Source organism: Eimeria tenella, genomic scaffold (genome assembly GCF_000499545.2).
Source record: "Eimeria tenella Houghton genomic scaffold, Eth_scaff111, whole genome shotgun sequence".
Classification (NCBI taxonomy): domain Eukaryota; phylum Apicomplexa; class Conoidasida; order Eucoccidiorida; family Eimeriidae; genus Eimeria; species Eimeria tenella.
Window position 1 is genome coordinate 45159 of NW_013541476.1, and position 18498 is coordinate 63656.

The following is an 18498-nucleotide window of genomic DNA, read 5'->3' on the forward strand; positions in this document are numbered from 1 at the left end:
TAGGGCATTGTGTAATTCGGGGATTTGCCCTTTTGAAAACTGAGCCAGGCCAAGCTCCGCCTCCCTGCTTTGTGAAAGCACTCTTAGCAGCAAACAAATGGCACAAATTATTCAGCCGAATGGGCGAATCCCATGAAGCAAGCTGACAAGGCAGGCATGCTGCTGATGCAGCGGGCATCCGTGTTCAGGACAACTAAGCTCATGGCATCCCTCAGCTGTTCCCAAAGATTTTTAGGTGTGTAGGCACGTGAGTCGTCTGGCCTGAAGGCGGCACGTTAACGCTGCACTCATTTATTCGTAGAGTGGTCGACGAAGTCGCAGAAAGCAGGTCAAGTACGCACTGCAAGTGCCACGCAGGTTGGCTGCGTGGCCTGGTGGCAGCACAGTAGCCCCGTACTAATTTATCCACAGAATGAGCGGTACAATCGCAGAAAGCAAGTCTAGTTGTAGGCGCTGCAGATGCTTATTTTAACAGATTGTCTGTTGGAACAACACATTAAGGGTGGGCATCTAGGGTATTTACGGCAGGCTTAAGTTTCGTTCTTCTTAAACTTTCGAAAAGCAGATTTGCAGATAATGCTTTGTCATTAGCATAGGCAGCGGGCATACTACTGGGGGCGTTCGCTGTTTTGGGTGTCCTCCGCGGAGTGAGTAGAAGAGCTACCGCCATCTCAAGCTGTGTGCACCATGAACTACCAGCCATTGTGCACTGCGCGCACCAGCGCCAAAAGCGCCTCTTTGGGTAGGCTAGCCTTAGCCTTTTCGCGTGCCTGTTGGTGTTTGTTGTGAGGGCTAATTAGTAAGTTGTAGGTTTTTGTGCCGCATCAGTGTTACAGCATATGTTTTGGGCCTGATGCTGCTTGTAATCTGCAAAGTAGGCATTCCTGTGATATTACGCAAAGTACACATGCACCAAGGGAATCCAACTGAGGCAATTTACAGCGGCTGCAAGCACACCAGTGCGTGTTGACCGTGCAATCACCTGCACCGAGTTGGCGTTAGCGCCTGGTCTCATGAACGCATCACTGCACGTAGGGCAGGCGCATTAGCATGCTTAACCTGTGGCTGATGTTTTCTCCGACGTCGTTGCTTGATATGCAACAATGACCCTAGAGAATAAAGCTGTAGAGCATCGGACGTTGCACTTTTCAATTTTTCATTGGACGTGATGAAGCCTTCCACGGTTCAAACGCCTGTTCAGTTTATCATTGAAGACGCTGCGCCGTCTGGCTTGCTGTGGGTGAGGGTAGACAGATAAACTTGGTTTAAGGGGCTCGCACGCGTTAGTTCGACAGGCGGCGCGATACTTTATGGCGCCAATTGGGGGCTATACACAGCGAGGAGGAGCACCAAGCTCCTGTTTGTAGAAAGAAAAAATGTCATTGCTATCTCATTGCTGAAGCGAGAGTTCAGCTTAGGTAGATATCTCCGAATTAGCGCAGAGGCCTTTAATTACTTACGTGAGGGATGAAAACCCTGCAGGTCGTTTGGCCGATGAGGAGGGTGCGGCGTGTGCCGGCCAGAAAGAGTGGGTCAATGCAGAGCTCTGCAGTGACCCGCAAAAGGCTATTCCAAGCAACACGTTTAGACGGCAGTGACTGCAGTGTTTGTGATCTGATGCTCCTTTGTTATCCTGGGATGGGTATTTGAAAAGGTTGACAGGCTTGCCTCGCGTGACCTCGACAATAAAACAACTGTCAGCCAGAGAATGAAGCTGTGGCTGGACCAGGAGAAGCTCACAGAGCGGGCGGAGAGTGGCAAGAGACCCAAAAGCGTCTACCTAAGAATGATGCACCTCGTGAGGCTGCTAATGTAGTGACCCAAAAGCAAACTCCGCACAGTAGCCAAAGAACTATGAGGTATGCTCTGTAGCAGCTCGCATATCGAACCCAAGGTTACGACAAAAGCCACGGGCACAGTCTACCGCGGCACTTACTGCGATGTTCCGCGCTAAGCTGCGTTATTCTGCTTTACAGTTCCAGCTTTCATATAAAGGTAAAAGGTAAGTCTAGATTCATATAAAAAGGTACAAAGCCTTCTTTGATAAGAAAAACACGGTTGAGGGGCTGAAGGGTCACACAGCATTGCCTAGATGCCGCAACTCGTGTGTTTTAGTATTCGAACACAGTTCGGTTGGCGTTGGTTTTCAGAGCCAAGGTAAATACAATGAATTGTCCTTCCGCCCACAGCATTTTCGGAAGTCTCTGCCTCCACCTACATCCTCATAGTGAGGAAGTTCTGTTTCCCTCAGGAAGTGTACACCCTCTTCAAAGTCCCCCTCAAAATCTTCCCAAGCATATGCGAAGGTAACCGCAATGGTGCCTGGCGCTTCGTTCCAAAGTCCAAGCTCCAGAAGAACAGTGTTGCATGCACTTCCTTCCTCCCTATTCCACCTAATCATTAATATCAATTTCCATTTCCTCATCTTGGCGTCGCAACCCAGGTGGTGCATTCTCGCTGCTGCCGCTACCTCCTGGCCAGCTTCTTTCCAGGAGTGACCTCTCTCGGGCTTCTATGAAACCCTTGCCCACCTGCCCTTCATCCAGATAATACCCCAAGCCCTGTGGGCCATGCTTAAATGCGTAGCCCAGATGTGCTCCCTGCAAAGAATTGAGAAAATATCGAATTCCCTGAGCATCACTGGTTACCTTCACTAATGCACTCTGAAGCATGAAATAAGAGGCTTATGTAAACGGCTTCCCAAGCGAAAATATACAACAAATTCCCACAGCTTGCTCTGCACATAATAGTCCGTTCCGCAAAAAGCCGCCACCGTAAGTAACTGGCTTATGGAACTTGCATTCTATATGCAATGCACTCCGAAATCCAGGTTGCGTCGTACATGTCATGCAAATGCACGCAAAATCAATACCAAGTTGCTGATTAGACAGATTACCTCAAAGGTACTCGCGCTGACGAACAATGGAGCATCGGCCTGAAGCGATGCCAAGGTGGCGGCCTGCCTCCGACTCCTCTGCAATTCCTGGAACTCGGCCTCAGCTTGTTCTAGTTCCTGCATTTCCGCTTGTTGTTTCTGCTGGAAACGCAGCTGTTCCTGCAGTGCCTCCTCCCTCCGTAGTACCTGCTGCCTCTCTTCATCTTCCTTCGCCAGTTGAGCAGCAGCTTCCTTGACAGGGTCCGCAGGTAACGGCTTCGGCACCTCTGAGGCAGTAAGCTCGGCGACATTGTGGTGTACTTGGCTGTACTGTGCAATGACGCTGTGCACACACATGCGCATTGAGTAGACACAGGCCGGTCGGCATTATTGCGTGCAGGGCAAAAGTATGCTGAAATCGTTGCCTATAGAAACTGGTCCAGCATGCATTTGCCCACACTACTCCTAAATACATCTCTACTAAAATGCAGCGCTTCCATGGGCCTATGAATGCACTGTGCCGCCTATAATTCGAAATATATGTGCCTAAAAAATGCTTACCTTTGCTGCGAATGCGTCGTGCAGCCTACAACTCAAAATACATGTGACTAGCACGTGCTTACCTTCGTTTGATCCGAAGCATGTCTTTGAACGTGTCTTCATTGCCATAGGCAACTTCCAATTCACGCCAAGCCTGCAGTTCAGTGAGAGCGTATAAACAGAGCTTTTCACAATGTATTAGACCAGGCATCAAACAGAAGGCTAAAGTCGAGAGCTGCAGCCGCCCAGCTGTCCGTGGGAGCACTATCGCCTAAAGAATGACGAGCCAAGGCCAGCCTGTACAGTGACCCGTCATGCCTTCTGCCCGCTAAGAAAACTTGTTTGGCGAAGGCACCATCAAGAAGATGAAAGTTGCAGCATAGTGGTTTAGGAGAGACTTACGTCCCAGAACTCCTGGTCTCTGCTAGGGTCGCAAAGATGGGCCGCGTGTTGAAAGATGGCGCGGGCCCTGTCGATCTCGCCTAGTGACTTCTCCACGGCCGCATAGCGCATGCAAACATTCCTCACCTGCAGAATAGATGACGAGAAAAGAGGGGACGCGGAACTGCCACGCGTGAAGATAAGCAAGGAGGAAAAAAGTAGAATGCATGTACTGGTAGAATAAGGTCACCACATGTGATCTTTCACACGCTTTGGTTGTAGCTCCAAGAGTACCAAAAGACTTACCCACGATGATAACTACCTTTGTACACCACGGCAGTCCAAGCATGCACGCAGTATGGATACGACTCAATCCCCTTTGTGCACCCTCGTGCACAGACGAGCCGCATATCAAGCACCGCACTTTCAGTTCCCACAGGGTACATGCAATACAAGCACAGCTAAACGTCATAGCAGAAGAAAAGATTTTCTAGAGACTATTCACAGCATTAACTTAGCAGTGGCCGCAATAGTCACTCGATTGTGACTGGCTTCATGTGTGGAGTGTCTGCTAGCTGCATTTCAGTGCCTCACGTCGTTTGACGGGAGTGTCTCTATGGCCTCCTCGAAAATCTTTCGCGTCCGTGCTACTCCAAATAGCTCACTCGTCTACAGAGATAGCAACAGAATAACACCACCAGCTTCAAAGACACCATTGTGAAGTTGCAGAACCTTAACACCGGGAAATTCCCCATTCTTTAGTGAAGCTCAGCAAAATCCACGTTAAACCATTTATTCGCGTTAGCATGGAGATGCTACGTTGGTAGCTACATAAAGTAATATGCACGAAAAATAATGTGGTGCTCACCCGTGCAATGTAAACGCAGAACATGTCCAGCTTATCTTCAGGTAAAACTGCCTTGGTAGCTGCGCTGTAGATCGCCAAAGCGTGTTTTGCAAGCCCGTAAGTTTCCTCCAGCTTCGCATAAAGCAGAAACAGATTCTTTGCGTACTTGGGCGGCACCTCTGCCGTAGCCTGTTGGAACAGCTCTCTGGCTCGTTCCAACTTGGTACTACGATATCGCGACACGAACTTCGTCAAATACATCAACCATATCGCATTAACATGTGGCCAGTGAAAAGCGGCCACCCCCCGCTCATAAACACGAAAAGACTCTTCATAGTAGCGCCGCTCCTGTAAAAAGCAACATACTGGAACACAGTGAAATGGTTTCTTAAAGGAAAATATTAAATGCCACTAATTCGAGCATCATGGCGGAGTGGCTCATTCACGTATTGGCGGCATTCACGTATTGGCGGAGTGGATTCTCTAGCAGACAAACGTGGCGCCCTACCTCAAGGTAATGAGCGTAGTTTATAACAAGCTGCGGTGTTATTACTTTCAGCTGAAACATCTTATCGTAGCAAGCCCGCACTGTCTCGATAGATCCAAACATTTCCTCCTGCGGCATTACACAGCAAGCCAGAGACACAACCGAAAATCAATCTGGTTACTCCCAGTGCATCCAAAGCAAAGATTAGCAGCATGCTTTTTCAACTACAGTCTTCACAAAGCTCCATTGCTTCACGGGCTTGCAACCTGCCTAGTGAGCGACAACGTGGTGTTCAGTGACACTGTGCCAAATTCTACACGAAACTAAAAGCGCCTACTACATCCGCTGCAAGAGACCAGAGCTTGACCGATCTGAAGAGGCGGCCTTGAGCGCCTTTCGTATCCTGTCCCTTTCTGGAACTGCTGATGGCTAGCCGGACTAGCCTCAAGGCCTCTTTAAACAGTCCATGCCTCAAGTGCATCTCTACAGCTTCACACCAAACAGACGCTAAGTCGTCAATGGTGCGGTAAGTTGCTTGCACAGCCCGCTCGAACACTTTCGCCGCGTTTTCGAGGTCACCGTGGGCCTCATAGAAGCGCGCAAAGGCGATCCAGAGCACACCCAAACGACCCACAGCCTGGTCCGCTTTCACTGTTGCCACGGCTTCCGTAAATGTTTCCACCACCTGAAACAGCAGTCATCAAAAACCTCATAAACCTCGCCCACTCTTGCTCTGGGTGGGTGTGCTGCAAGCATGCGATATTGACATCATAACGTGACTCCTGAGAAGTTTTAAATACCACGTGACAGCTATGATGCAGTAGTTACACTAAAAACCATAATCGTCTTAGCAACAGCAAATGCAGCAACTGCGTCGAAGCAACAGCGGCATATTGCAGCGGTATGCAATGTTACTTTCTTGTTATCGTCTTGCACCAGCTCTGCCCTAGCTAGCCACTCATGGACGTTGTGGGGGTTCTGGCGCAGCTTGCAAGATGAAATCAACAGAGGGCGCCTTTCAGTCAGTCGTTCGAGGCGTGCAATTGCGAAGTCAATATCCTTTGCCGCGGCTGCCGCCGCCTCCGGGGAAGCTTGCTGCTGCTCCTGCAGAAGCTGTGCGACAACCGCCTCCTCAAATGCTGCGTATGCTTCGTATACAACGGCCAAGTCGCGAATGGTGGAAACTGAACTGACAGCTTCTTCGTATATGTCTCTAGCCTTCGCTAGCAACCCCATTCTCACATAGTGAGAAGCAAGCGAACACCACAAAGACGCAACAGCATCCGAAAATCGCGCTATGCCGCTTCTTAGTATGTCTTCAACCCTCATTGAGTGTATGGACTCCGGGTGAGCTGCCACCAGCTTGCACAGCTCCAACCAGAGTTCGTGGCGGGTCCGTCCCGATGCAGTGGTGATCGTTGAGTCGCTTGCCACGGCAGCTAAGTGGCTTGCCGCCTCGTCATAGCGCCCAATACTGCTCAAGTACAGCGCGAATTCATCTGTCCTCTCTGGCTCTATCATTATCCACCGGCGGTAGAGGCATACAGCTGTCTCAGGGACGCCACAGCTCTGTGCAGATACGACCGTGGAAACGACTAAACCCCTCAGCCCCAAGTCCTCACGAATGGACAAAGTGTGCTATAACTGCCGTTTCTAGACAGAAATAACGACAACCACATCAGTGAAACACATAATAATTGCCAAACAGAATATTTGCGTACCTTGACATAGTCCATCATCTCAGGCCAAAGCAGTTCATGTTGAGTAACAGCAAGAGCTCTGAGTGCCGCGTCGAAGGTTCTACGGACACGCGTAAGGAGCTGCTGCTGTTGCAGGAATTTCAGATTCATCCGCCATATTTCGGGCATGCGGGACAGGTGCACAAGACACCTCTCAAAGGCTGAATTTGTCGCAGAGTACAACGGCGCTGCTTCTGGACCGGAAGGGGGCCCTGCCGTACGCTCGCACAAAGCTACACGCTCCAAGAGGTACAATCGCCATAGCTTATAGCTACCCGGCAGGGAACGAACGGCTCGTTCGTATATTACAAACCTGCAAGAAATAGGCACATCAAGATATTAGCTCAGCAGGGCAGTTTCTAGAAAAATCTGTGGCTGAAGTTGAAGACTGCTATGCGGGCATACAGAGAGGAAAACATATGAAAAAATCTGGGATGTGTCACAAAGCGATCGGCATAGAGAACGGTGTCTGGTGGAGCTGGTGAGGCCCAATAGTGAAGAAACAAAAAGCATGTTGCCCCAATCAATGTATATATAGAAGAAACCCGGGCAAGTATACAAAATTTACTAATTAAACTGAAATGAATGAAACAAATAAAATAATCAAATAGTAAAATCAAATAAATAATTGAATAATTAAAATTAACTAAACAATTAAACTAAATGAAAACATAAAATAAAATAGGTGAAACAACAAAATAAAATAAATTAAAAATCTAAATATTTAAATAAAACAAATAAATAATTGAATAACTTCATATACAGTCATGACTGTGAAGTACGCATGACGGCGAAGCAACTCACCGAATGGCCGGCTTAGCCTTGGCCCTGCTCTTGAGATAGGCAAGCCAAACCTTGACCTGATAAGGATCCCTCCTAAGCTCTTGCTCGTAGGCAATGTCGGCATCTCCCCCGACCAGTTCATCAAGCTCCAGCGCTGCTGCTGCTGCTGCTCTTGCTGAGACCTCGAACTCGTCTTCTCCGCCTTCCTTCTTTGCTGAAGTCGGACCTTCTGAGGAAGAATGTTGTGCCGGTTTCTCTTCCCTTGCCTGTTCTGCATTGCCTGCTACGGCCATTGTACTCTACTCCCTGGTTGTTGAATGAGCATAGGAAGCACCTAAAGGGCCCTCTGTATACGCTGGAAAAGCTTGAAGAGCACGTTTGCCAAGCTATAAAAGTGATAGGTGAGCATTAAAAATTCTAATAGGTGGGGAGGAATTTTGGCCTCTCTGTCCCTACTCCCCCAAATCCGACTAATTGGGGTCTAGAGGCAGTAAGACAAAAACAGAAACGCCTGGTCTTGATTGGACTGTTCCCAGCACGCCACTGGCCGATGGTGAAATGCCACACATATCAACACGGCGCATCCATATCTCCGTCTCATGAGAATGCGGAATCTTCCCTGCATGCATGCGGAGTAGCCCCTTCCTGCTGCAGTGGACAAGTTACTTTCTTCTCTGCGTCCCCCCAGAGTCTTACGTGTTATCTTTCCTTTGGTCGCGTCTTTACAAAATAATAAAAGGAGTAGCTATAAAGTCTTTAGAGGCGCTGGCCAGGGCAGGCTTGCCGTTGAAGTGTTAAGCCGCACGGTAGCCCGATTTGGCACGCCTGTAGTGGGTGGCACTGTAATACTGCACAGAGATGGCCTCGAAATGTTATAATGCTTAATGTTTTAGCAGTAGATATTAGGTCACGGAGAAGTAGCTAGAGAAACTTAGGCCTAAGTTCAGATTAGGCCTAAGGATCTTTGAATGTTGTTTGGGAAATGGGGCTGGCAGTATGGCTGACAGAGCCGGCGGCGGGTATCGTTTGACACCGGCGGCAATTCCGGAACAAGAACAGGGCATTGATAGGAACAAATATTTTTCTTCAAGTGCTTACTTGGCGATTTGGATGTCAATCGGCGTTTGGGCGTCTATGCAGTTAGTTCGGTATCTATCTGTCCGTTTGGCTGGGCTTGGCTGCATTCAATTTGGGGGCTATTCGGTTGTTTCTAGAAAATAACAGCTGTCAGCACTCTGAAAATGCTAAAGAGAGCAAACAACATCAGCAGCAGACACATGGAGCGGACACATTTGGCAGACGGATAGTCAGAAGACAGCTCAGCATTCTCTGTTGAGGGACAAGGCCTATCACAATAGAGATAAGGGGTTGCGTAGGAGAGGATTTGGAATAATACACAAAGTTGGCGAAGTATCAGGCTAGCTTGGTAATAGCACACGAGCTCCGCTACAGGCGTTTTTCCCCTCTCCGTACAGTCGCCGTACAGTTAGCTGAATATTTCCATTTATAACCTTGTCACCGATTATCTACAATCAGCAGAATAAGGGCGCCGCCGTTAGTAATGCAGAAACGTAGTAGCATGCTACGCTTTACTCCAACACAGTCTTCCATGCCCGTGTAGGTATGCTCAGTGCACGAGGGAATCGCACCTACCTCGTTACCCAGGTGTGACAGCCCAGGCCAATCTTTGTAAACTACAGCACCGCTACTCCAAGGGAGTTTCTTTTCTTTTTTTCTTTTTGGAATGGCAGAGGCTATGACTTCACCGGAGTTCGTCGCTCCACGCTCAATTGGAAAAGGAAGCACCGCAGCTCCTCCAACTCTCGCTTCAAGTCAAAAATATCACTGGCTTGATCCATTTGTGGACAGGATTCTGCTTCTTGGCTCGCAAACTGAAGCCTCAGTACGTTCTCTGAGGTGTCTTCATCGAGGCGACTTAGGGATCTGGGGACTCTCTGGTGCCCTATTTGAGTTAGCGCACAACGTTTTCGAAGATATCTGCTCGTGAACGCCCACCACTGCCGATTCCACATGCGCACGGCTAGTCTAATCCCAGGGCTAGAGGCGAGAGGTACTTGAGTCCAGAAAAGTTGAAATAGCGCGATGTGTACAAACGCAAGCACTTCAAAATAGTACTGAACAGCAATTTATTACAGAGTGAAGCAGTTTGCATTGGTCTTTGGTTTGTGTTGTGCATGAGTGAGGCTCGCAGTTTATGAGAATAGCTACAACCTGCTCCTGATACTACCAAATCAGCAACGTTTGGGTCAGGTGAGTTCATCAAGGTAATAATAATGTGTTGAGAATTATGCACAGGCACACGACATAATATATCGGGGTCTACAGTGACACCTTGCAGCAAAAAGTTGCCCCAAAATACTTGAAAATACCTACTTGAAACCGTACTCAGTTTCAAACAGCAGCATCCGCAACGCAACAAACCACGCGACAGTGGCTGTAAGCTCCTTGGCTATGAAATTGCTGCGCAGGGCATGTAAACGGACACAAATTAGATATTGCACGGTTGGCTAGTGTGCGTGCAGTTCCGCTTAAAACAGAAATGGTGCTGTAGAGTAAACAAATTCAACAACACTACTTACGTTTTAAGTGGAGCTGCACATTTTGCGCATCATGATCCTAGCATCGTCTCAAGCTACGGAGAGATGCATTATGAGACTTGTGTACCATGATCTGCATCTCCCGTTAAAAATGGCGTGGCGAGCTGGGACAGGAAGGATTGGTGTGGCAAGCTCACGTAATGTACCATTTTTAAGAAAAAAAGGTTTTCCTTTGGCTTGAAGGGACGACAAATGGCTGCCTGCCTCTAATGAGCTGAAGTAGCAGTCCTCCCTCAGTAGCAGTCCCCCTTATACGGAGGACAGTATGAGTGCTTCGGGCTCTGTATGGCATACATGGGTCTAGTTCACCACAACGTAAAGAATGTTTGGTATAGTTTCAACATTTGCAATCTAGTTCGCGATAGCTTAAAGAACGTGGGCTTTCAGCTGCACAACATGTGGTGCTTGGAGAGCTTTAACTTCATGGGAAAATGCATATGTGTATCTTACGGCGAAACCGCATGACAGCATGATGAGCAACCCATCCCTCACCGCCAAAGAAGTAACATAGAGACATCATAATGAGTGATACATCACTTCTTTGCGCTGAAACTACATGGTAATCAGGGCTTTTATGAGGAATTAGGCTGGCTATTCGGTCCGATGCGGGATATGCTGCGGCTGTAAGGATGCAACTCTGTTCCACGAACACGGCCTAAGTTCCACTAATTCTGGTTCAGGGCAGCCCCCAGCCCCTAAAGTTGGTAGTTGTGTTTTAAAACAATCGTTTGAGATAGCCATTGCTCACATTTGGCTTTCGCCTAAGCGGCCGGGAGATATGCTTGTTGTGAAAATCTTAAGTGCCACTACGAACGCGGCTCAGTGCCACGGTGCGGACAACCGACAAAGTCGGTTCGTGCGGAAGCAGTAGCAACATATTCCAAGCCATACCAAAGGGAAAAAATGCTGCAGATAACTTAAATTGAGAAAGCGTGGATGGTGAGGGACTATGTTACCGGCTATTGCTCTTCCCCCATCGCTAATCTAGTGCCCAGCACTAAACGTTGCAAAGCAATTGCCTCTACGTCAGATATATTGATATTCAAATAGCAAGCAGCAGTAACTATCATAAAAACATATCTACTCACAGGTTGGTCAGGCGCAGTATACTCCGGAGTTTGGCCTGGAGCTTAGGGCAGTCAAGAGGCAGTGGAACTCCACTGTGCAACGCAGCCACCTAGGGAGCAAGAAATGATTGATTCCCTTGAAAAATGGGCCTAGGGGGATGATGCTTTTCGCTTATTAGTATTTAAATGTTGTTCCTAATGTGCAGCAACAGGTATGAGCCAAAGTAATTAGCCCCGAAGAGTCACACAGCTCCGCAAGCGATGTGCTGCTCAGCTTTTATATCCCTCTACTGTAGAACTTTGTTTTTTTCCCGCTAGTGCACTTGATATGCCGCAATTTTTCGCTGTCTCAGGGATACTCTGATTGCATATGAGAGGATGCAATTTGAGGCTACTCACCCTAGAGGCAATGGCATACTAACAACATGAGAAAACCCTCACTTTGGACTCCTCCCATCAAGTTTCTTCATGGAAGGTCTTGAAACATTCCTAATTAGCTGTGAACGGCTGTAAACAGTACGCAGCCAGTCACGGTAGACAAATAGAGACTGCTAAAATAATCTGTGTCACTGTTTGCGTCCTAGAAAGCTTCTCCCAAGACAAAGTTTGCATTACGGCTTGTTGGTTTCTATCTGCCAAGACATCATTGATTCAGGAATGCTGGGACCCTACAGGCCATACTAAAATTTCGCAATTTTCCGGCGAACCCAAATCACGTAGGCAAGGCCACCTGGATTCAAAACAACACTAAGCAACAGTGATTCTGTTCCACTAAACCAATTGCGCGCGCACTACGGCAATGCCAGCATGGAAGGCTTATTTACAGGGACAGTCCACCACTTCACAACTTCACAAATAATAGCACAGATATGCAGGTTGAGGCTTACTGAATTTGCATATCTGTGCTATTACTTTAAGGAGGCATTGGCGGTGGTGGTGAGTATCTCACTTTGACTGGTTCAAGTGTACCTTCAGTTGGCTTCCAGCACAGATAGCCAAGTATGCTACTCAAGGTGCAGTGGAGCGTCAGTGGCGGACTTCCAATAACCGTTAAAAATGATATGGGACAAAAGATTGTCAGGTTAGACGAGCTCGTATGAACTCCAGCGACCAGAGTCCACCAATCTATTTTTACAATCCGATATTGCCAATCGGCCCATGGGACCATCCGGTGAATCTCAGGTAGATTTTGCGCTGATCAAGCGCAAGAATTATGAATACATGGCTCAATCTCTCCTTAATTCAGCATATTTCGTTGAAGAGGAAGCCTACACTAACCAGGTTACAAAGCGTAAAGTGTCTATGTAGGTTCGCCTCGCTTCAAACTGCAACACCGGGCACTTCGGTACCTAGATTGGTTTCTTGCTTGTTGCATAGTTGAAGCATGGGGAACCTAAACTGGTCCTGTACGCCTCGAAATAATAAGCTTTGTGCCTTCGTTGAAAGAGTGGTAAAACAAAATATGGCACACGAGAATTTACTGCGGATGCATGGAACGGATACTGCCGCTGTCAGCGAGAACTAGATGATCGAACTTGAGAGCCACATAATGGTTGTTAACCATTAAAATCATGACTACTTAATAGGGATCCAAGAACTATAAAAAAGGTATCCAATTTTTTTGCGGCAGAACGGAAAGGCTACGGTTGGCCTAAGCGTCGTACTGAATAAGGTCTGCAATCCAGAGTTCGCAATCCAGTGGGTCAACTCTTGAACTGTCATCGACTTGAAGGGTGGAAGAAACGCTTAAGCTTATGTAGGTGCTAGGGAAAAGCAAAGTACTAAAACGACGAATGAAAGCTCTACAAAAAAAGCAAACAACTCGGTCGAATCTGTAAAACGAAGTTCTTCCATTCGTGCATGAGGGTGCCCTTAAGAAACTTACTGCTTCGGGAAATGCTAATCCTATGCAATATGAAAACAAAAAGACAAATAAACAATCAGAATTCTCAATTTAAAATGATATTTCCTCCGACCTGAACGAAACTACTGCTAAGTGACACACAGCACCCTGCTTCTCTGGCCCAGTTGCCCATGACGCTGTATGCTTGGTTGGCCAGGCAGTGGCGCGGCAGGGAAAAACCACAAATAGTTGTTACTTGATGCGGCGCGAAAAAATCTGACAAATATAGCAGTCGCCGCAATGCAATGAGCATTGCTCAACCCTTCAAGGGTGGCAGCGACACCCTTGTGGCAACACCTAGTGGATGGCATTGGGTGCTAAGTGTCTAATGGGTTAGTGCGCATAACTTTCCACACTAAACACACCCCAAAGTGTAGACTCAAAGAACAAATGAGCAGGATGAGACACAGCATAAATCAACACCGACAGGGCAAATAGTAGCAAAGCGGCCACAGCCCGTGAAGCAGCGCCGTACTGCATCAGCAGCAACAGCAGCGGCTGCTGTAGCCGCTGCGACTTGCGTTTGGTGAGAGCGTAGGCTGGAGATCTTTTTAGGTTAGGGCTGAGGCAGAATACGCTCCAATTGCTAATTCCCTAATCCACCACCAACAGACCTGAAGATGACGGAGCAGGTGCCGGAATTCAAGCTAATTTTGGTGGGCGATGGGGGCGTAGGCAAGACCACTCTCGTGAAGCGCCACCTCACGGGTGAGGCCCTAGAGTCTAGTGGTACAATTGGCCAACGAATCATATTTCATTTATTCACACGAGCTGAATCACGGCACTCCTTGGACTCTATGGGCCTCAGCCCTCCACCAGTATCCGCCGTGTGGGGCGTCTGGAGTTGTGTATAAAGTTGCTGGCTCGTTCATCCGTTTGACACGCAAGTTTCTAAGTAGTTGAGGATTGCTGGATACTCTATTGGCTCTTGAAGCTTCTCACTTAGGTCCTGTTCCCCATGCCTATGTTGCCCGTGCGGGATGAGCAGTGCCAACTTGTTTGGAGCGAGTCAGCGAGCTGGAGCTCTTGCTGCATTTTCACGCTATCGTGCTTGCCTGTCTTATCCCGTCTGCTGCCAAGGGTGTCGGGCATTGAAGTGTCTGGGAGTTGGTGCGCGGAAGATAATGCTTAGTAGATGGTATCGCGTGTCGAGGCGGTACGCGCAGGCGAATTTGAAAAGAAGTACATCCCTACCCTAGGCGTGGAAGTGCGGCCTTTGCGTTTCTCAACGAATTTCGGCCCGATTGTGTTCAACGTCTGGGACACTGCTGGCCAGGAGAAGTTTGGCGGACTCCGAGATGGCTACTATATCAAGGTGCGTTACTTGGTCACTCACCCCTTTTACAAATCGTAGCAGGTACAAAGTGGCCGTGTGTAACTGGATGTGTCCACATTGGCGTGGATCCGTTTTAACGTTTGAGGAGCTCAGGGCTTAGGGTGTGAGGTCCTAGTATGCTGTCTCCGCAGGGCCAGTGCGCCATTATGATGTTCGACGTAACGAGTCGCATCACCTATAGGAACATTCCAAATTGGCACCGGGATATTGTGAGGGTTTGCGAAAACATACCCATTGTCCTAGTTGGAAACAAGGCAAGTTACCATTCGTCTTCTGGCCTCATTTAATGAATGCGCAGCAGCATTTCAGGTGGGAGTTTGTAGTCCTAAGTTATTTTTTTATGTCGAGGGTGTAATTAGCCTTAAATTAAAGTTTGAGCATTGGCTGTGGCTTGGATTTTGGCTCCAGGTGGACGTGAAGGACCGACAGGTAAAAGCTCGGGTTATCCAGTTCCACCGGAAGAAAAACTTACAGTACTACGACATCAGTGCGCGTTCAAACTATAATTTCGAGAAGCCGTTCTTGTGGCTCGCGCGTCGACTGACAAACCAGGCATCCCTTACCTTTACTGGTAAGTTCTCTGTGGCTGTTTATCGGCTCATTGGAGAAGACGTTGTAGGAACTGTTGTGACATTGTGTGCACAACACATCGGCCTACGTATGGGTTTGCGACCAGATTCAGTGAAGCTTTTTGTGTGCCGCTCTATTGGGCGTGCAGTGTCGTGCCCTGCTGGTACAGCCGTGGCATCGATGAATTGTATATAAATCAAGTGCGATATTTTTTCAGGGGAACACGCAAAGGCTCCCGAAATCATGATAGACCCATCGCTGGTGCAGCAAGCGGAGAGGGAGTTGCAGGAGGCTGTGAACACCGCTATAGAGGACGACGACGACGATCTGTAAGGGTCCCAGAAGAACAGCGCACTCAGCAGAAGAATAAGGGAGAATCTGGCTCGAGAGTAAAATACAACTCGTCTGAACACGCGCGTTCATATACACAGTGCAGGGAGAAACTGGCGAATAGCGGTAGCCCATCGTGGTCCTCAGTGAGGTATCCAGCTACAGCTTTTCAACTTGCAAGGCATCAGAAGGGCTCCCGGTTGGCCCCACAAAGAGTGCCAGGATGGGATGAGGGAGGGCAAGACTTCCGGAAGTGCGCTGGCGCGTTTGGCTCACCACAAAGATTTCCCTCTAGGTCCACTAGGGGGGCGTCTAGAGATAAGAAAGCTTTTTTGACTAGCCACGCAACCCCCTTCGTAACCTTGCCTGTGTTTGAAACAATTGAGGGCCCGCTGTCCCCTCACGGCTCGGTGCAGACCTACCCAGGCGCTAACTGCCAGTGGCAATGGTGTGCGGAGCGAACTCAACTCAGCCTTTAACTTTCTTGAACATTAGTTGCTTAGGCTTCAGGGCTGCTGTTGCCTAGTGTCGAGGCTGCTCCTTTGTCGAAGACTAGTGCAGCTAGCAAGGTACAGGCCGTCGCAGAGTTCGGACTGGGGGGCGCCGCCGCGTTGGGCGCTCTACGTTGGCCCATATGATTTACTTTGAGGTCGGAAAAACCTTCCCGCAGGAGTGTGTTAAGCAAAAAGCCGTAGAGCTAGTAGAGCTATCCATGTGCCGGTCCCAAGGCACCTCAGCGGCTCTCCAGGGCAAAAATGTACAATACGGCTGTCCTTTGTGTTTGGTTCTTTGATGAGTGAAGCACGCATGTTTGTTACATGCAGAGAACGCGCCATTATGTCTCACTCTCTCTATAGTTCAGGTGTCTGGCTCCTTCTGTGGGCTCAGCTTGTGGGACTCCTGTGAAGGCGTGATCTGCTGACCCAGCTCGGGGAGCGCCCTGATTCCCAGTTACGTGAATGTACACTCACAACAGTTCCTGAGATGCATGCACAATGAATTAGAGGGGGCTCATATGCATCATGACCTGGCAAAAATGCTTAACAGAACACATGTGGTTCGGACACCGCACCTCCAGACAGGACATTGCTTGGATGAACCTACGCTTTGCTGCATCCCAGGACGTGCTGCCGAAGAAGGCCGTGTCTGTTCTCACCTTATTCTCGTATCAAACAATTTTGTACCCGAAATGGTGTTCAGTGGTTCCGTGTTTTCTGTTTTGCTTCATAACGTGGGTGCTTCGCTCCATGCTAACTGATGAAGCCCGACAGCTCTGAAGCGCGCGGGCACAGATAGAGCATTAAAGCTACCACGTACATGCAAAATTTCAGAAGATGTACTGCTGAGGATTGTAACGGCAGAAAAGGAAGGCGCTACGCAGGAACATTAGCGGCAGCTCGGAACTGCGCGACCAGTGGACCACAGCAACCGCACAGGACACGGAGGGTTTTCAGAGCATACAGCTCCTTCATGTCAAGCACCTACCAGAAATGGGATCCTAGATTCGCCCGCCTCTGAGTTTAGTCTTAATACTGTAGGACGCTCCGAGCTACACCTGAGGCACGCTCCATTATAGCGGCAATGGAGACACACTTGAAGACATCGAACCAAGGGGAAGAAAAGGCAGCAGAAAAGCATGTAGGGCTTCAGCAGCAGAACTTAAGCAAACAACCACAACCACCACAAGGGGAAGCTGTCCACGCAGCAGCAGCACGCCTCTTAAAGCAGCGCCAGGACGAAATTTTGGTGTTACAGCAGCAGCTGAAAGTGCAGCAGGCGGTTCGAGAGCGCCACAAGAAGCAGCTGTTGCTGCACCAGCAACGAAAGCAACAGCTTGAGGCTTACTGCTTGCTTCTTCAGGTTCCATCGTGTTCTCTTGACTTGCTGCAGCAGGTACCGCAGTCTGCCACGCAGGGCCAGTGCCCGCTGCAAGTGCACGCCACTCCAGAAAAGCGGAAGCTGGTGCAATCGCTGCAGTTGCAGCGGCCTCCGCAACACGAGCATCAGCAGCAACAAGAACAACTAGAGCACCAACAACAACGCAGACAGAGCCGAACACACCTGCGCAATCATAGGCTTCCCAATGTCGAGAGATTTTCGGGAAGCTCCCGTGTATTACAGTCCGAGTCATTGCTGCGGCTGCCTCCAACGTTACAGCGTATGCAGAGAACTAGTATGGGAAAGCAACATCAGCAGCACCCTCACCAGAGGAACTTGCAAAATCAGCAGGGAGAGCCAAGGAATCTGCCACAGTGCGCCCCTGCCCGATGCCATTTGTGTGGGAGACTTCCTCTCCGGCTGGTTTGTTCCCTCTGCTGCAGTACAGCTTTGCAGCAGCAGATGTGGTGCTTGCAGTTCTTGCGGCAGCAGCATCGGCAGCTGCAGGAGCAGCTACAGCCTCTTTTGCAGCGCTGTTCAAACAGCTCCAAAGGCCGAGATGAGAAGGAAACTGAGGCACGGAAGCATGAGGAAAAGCTGCGACTCCTATTGCAACAGAAGCAAATACGTGTACAGCAGCTACGTGAAATGCGGAGGATAAGGGAGGGACGGCTAGTTGAAGGTTAGTTACTTTTGTCGTTTCGAGCAGGTGTTTAGTATTTATACATAACAGACCGCCGTACAGGCGCCATGGGTAAACAGAGCAGAGGTGTGGGCACCGCTATCTTTGCTATTGATGTTGCTGGTATGCGTGTTGCAGCGGAGAATATGCAAAGCCACCTGCTTTTTCTTCGTAGGCAGCAGCGCAACAGTCTGATCAAACTGCTTCTGACGGCAGATAAATTGGAGAAGAGCTGCAGAACCACAACCAACAGAATCAGCACGCAGCAGAAGCTTACCAGACGCCTCAACGGGCACAATAGGGGTAAGCCCATGGAGAATGCAGCTCACGGCATAACACAGGCCACGTGAAATTCATTATTCGCATAATTTTCTGTAGCGCAGTTCCAGCAGGATCAGCCCGCAGCGCGAACACAGTGACAGTACATACAGGAGGAGAGAGTGCTGCCTTATCGGCTTCAGG

The 18498-nt window shown here is 48.9% G+C and overlaps 3 protein-coding genes across 3 annotated transcripts in view; 2 read left to right on the top strand and 1 right to left on the bottom strand.

Annotated features, from left to right (window-relative positions):
* Positions 1-2393: 2393 nt before the first annotated feature.
* ETH_00021640 (XPA-binding protein, putative) lies at positions 2394-7945 on the bottom strand (the record flags this gene model as incomplete). Its single annotated transcript, XM_013372916.1, has 11 exons — positions 2394-2600; positions 2897-3218; positions 3499-3569; positions 3818-3943; positions 4391-4465; positions 4665-4991; positions 5152-5259; positions 5468-5815; positions 6046-6699; positions 6852-7182; positions 7674-7945. The coding sequence occupies 11 exons, from the start codon at positions 7943-7945 to the stop codon at positions 2394-2396; spliced, it is 2841 nt and encodes a 946-aa protein (XP_013228370.1).
* A 5915-nt stretch (positions 7946-13860) lies between these two features.
* ETH_00021645 (GTP-binding nuclear protein ran/tc4, putative) lies at positions 13861-15479 on the top strand (the record flags this gene model as incomplete). Its single annotated transcript, XM_013372917.1, has 5 exons — positions 13861-13948; positions 14407-14555; positions 14708-14830; positions 14985-15147; positions 15364-15479. 5 exons carry the CDS (start codon positions 13861-13863, stop codon positions 15477-15479), a joined length of 639 nt encoding a protein of 212 aa, XP_013228371.1.
* Positions 15480-17057: 1578 nt separating this feature from the next.
* ETH_00021650 (uncharacterized protein) overlaps positions 17058-18498 on the top strand; it is a gene marked incomplete at both ends in the record, with an annotated part of 6256 nt that continues 4815 nt past the window's right edge. The window contains 2 exons of the mRNA XM_013372918.1: positions 17058-18036; positions 18175-18339. Coding sequence (XP_013228372.1) covers positions 17058-18036; positions 18175-18339 — 1144 coding nt within the window. The remainder of the gene's footprint in view (positions 18037-18174; positions 18340-18498) is intronic.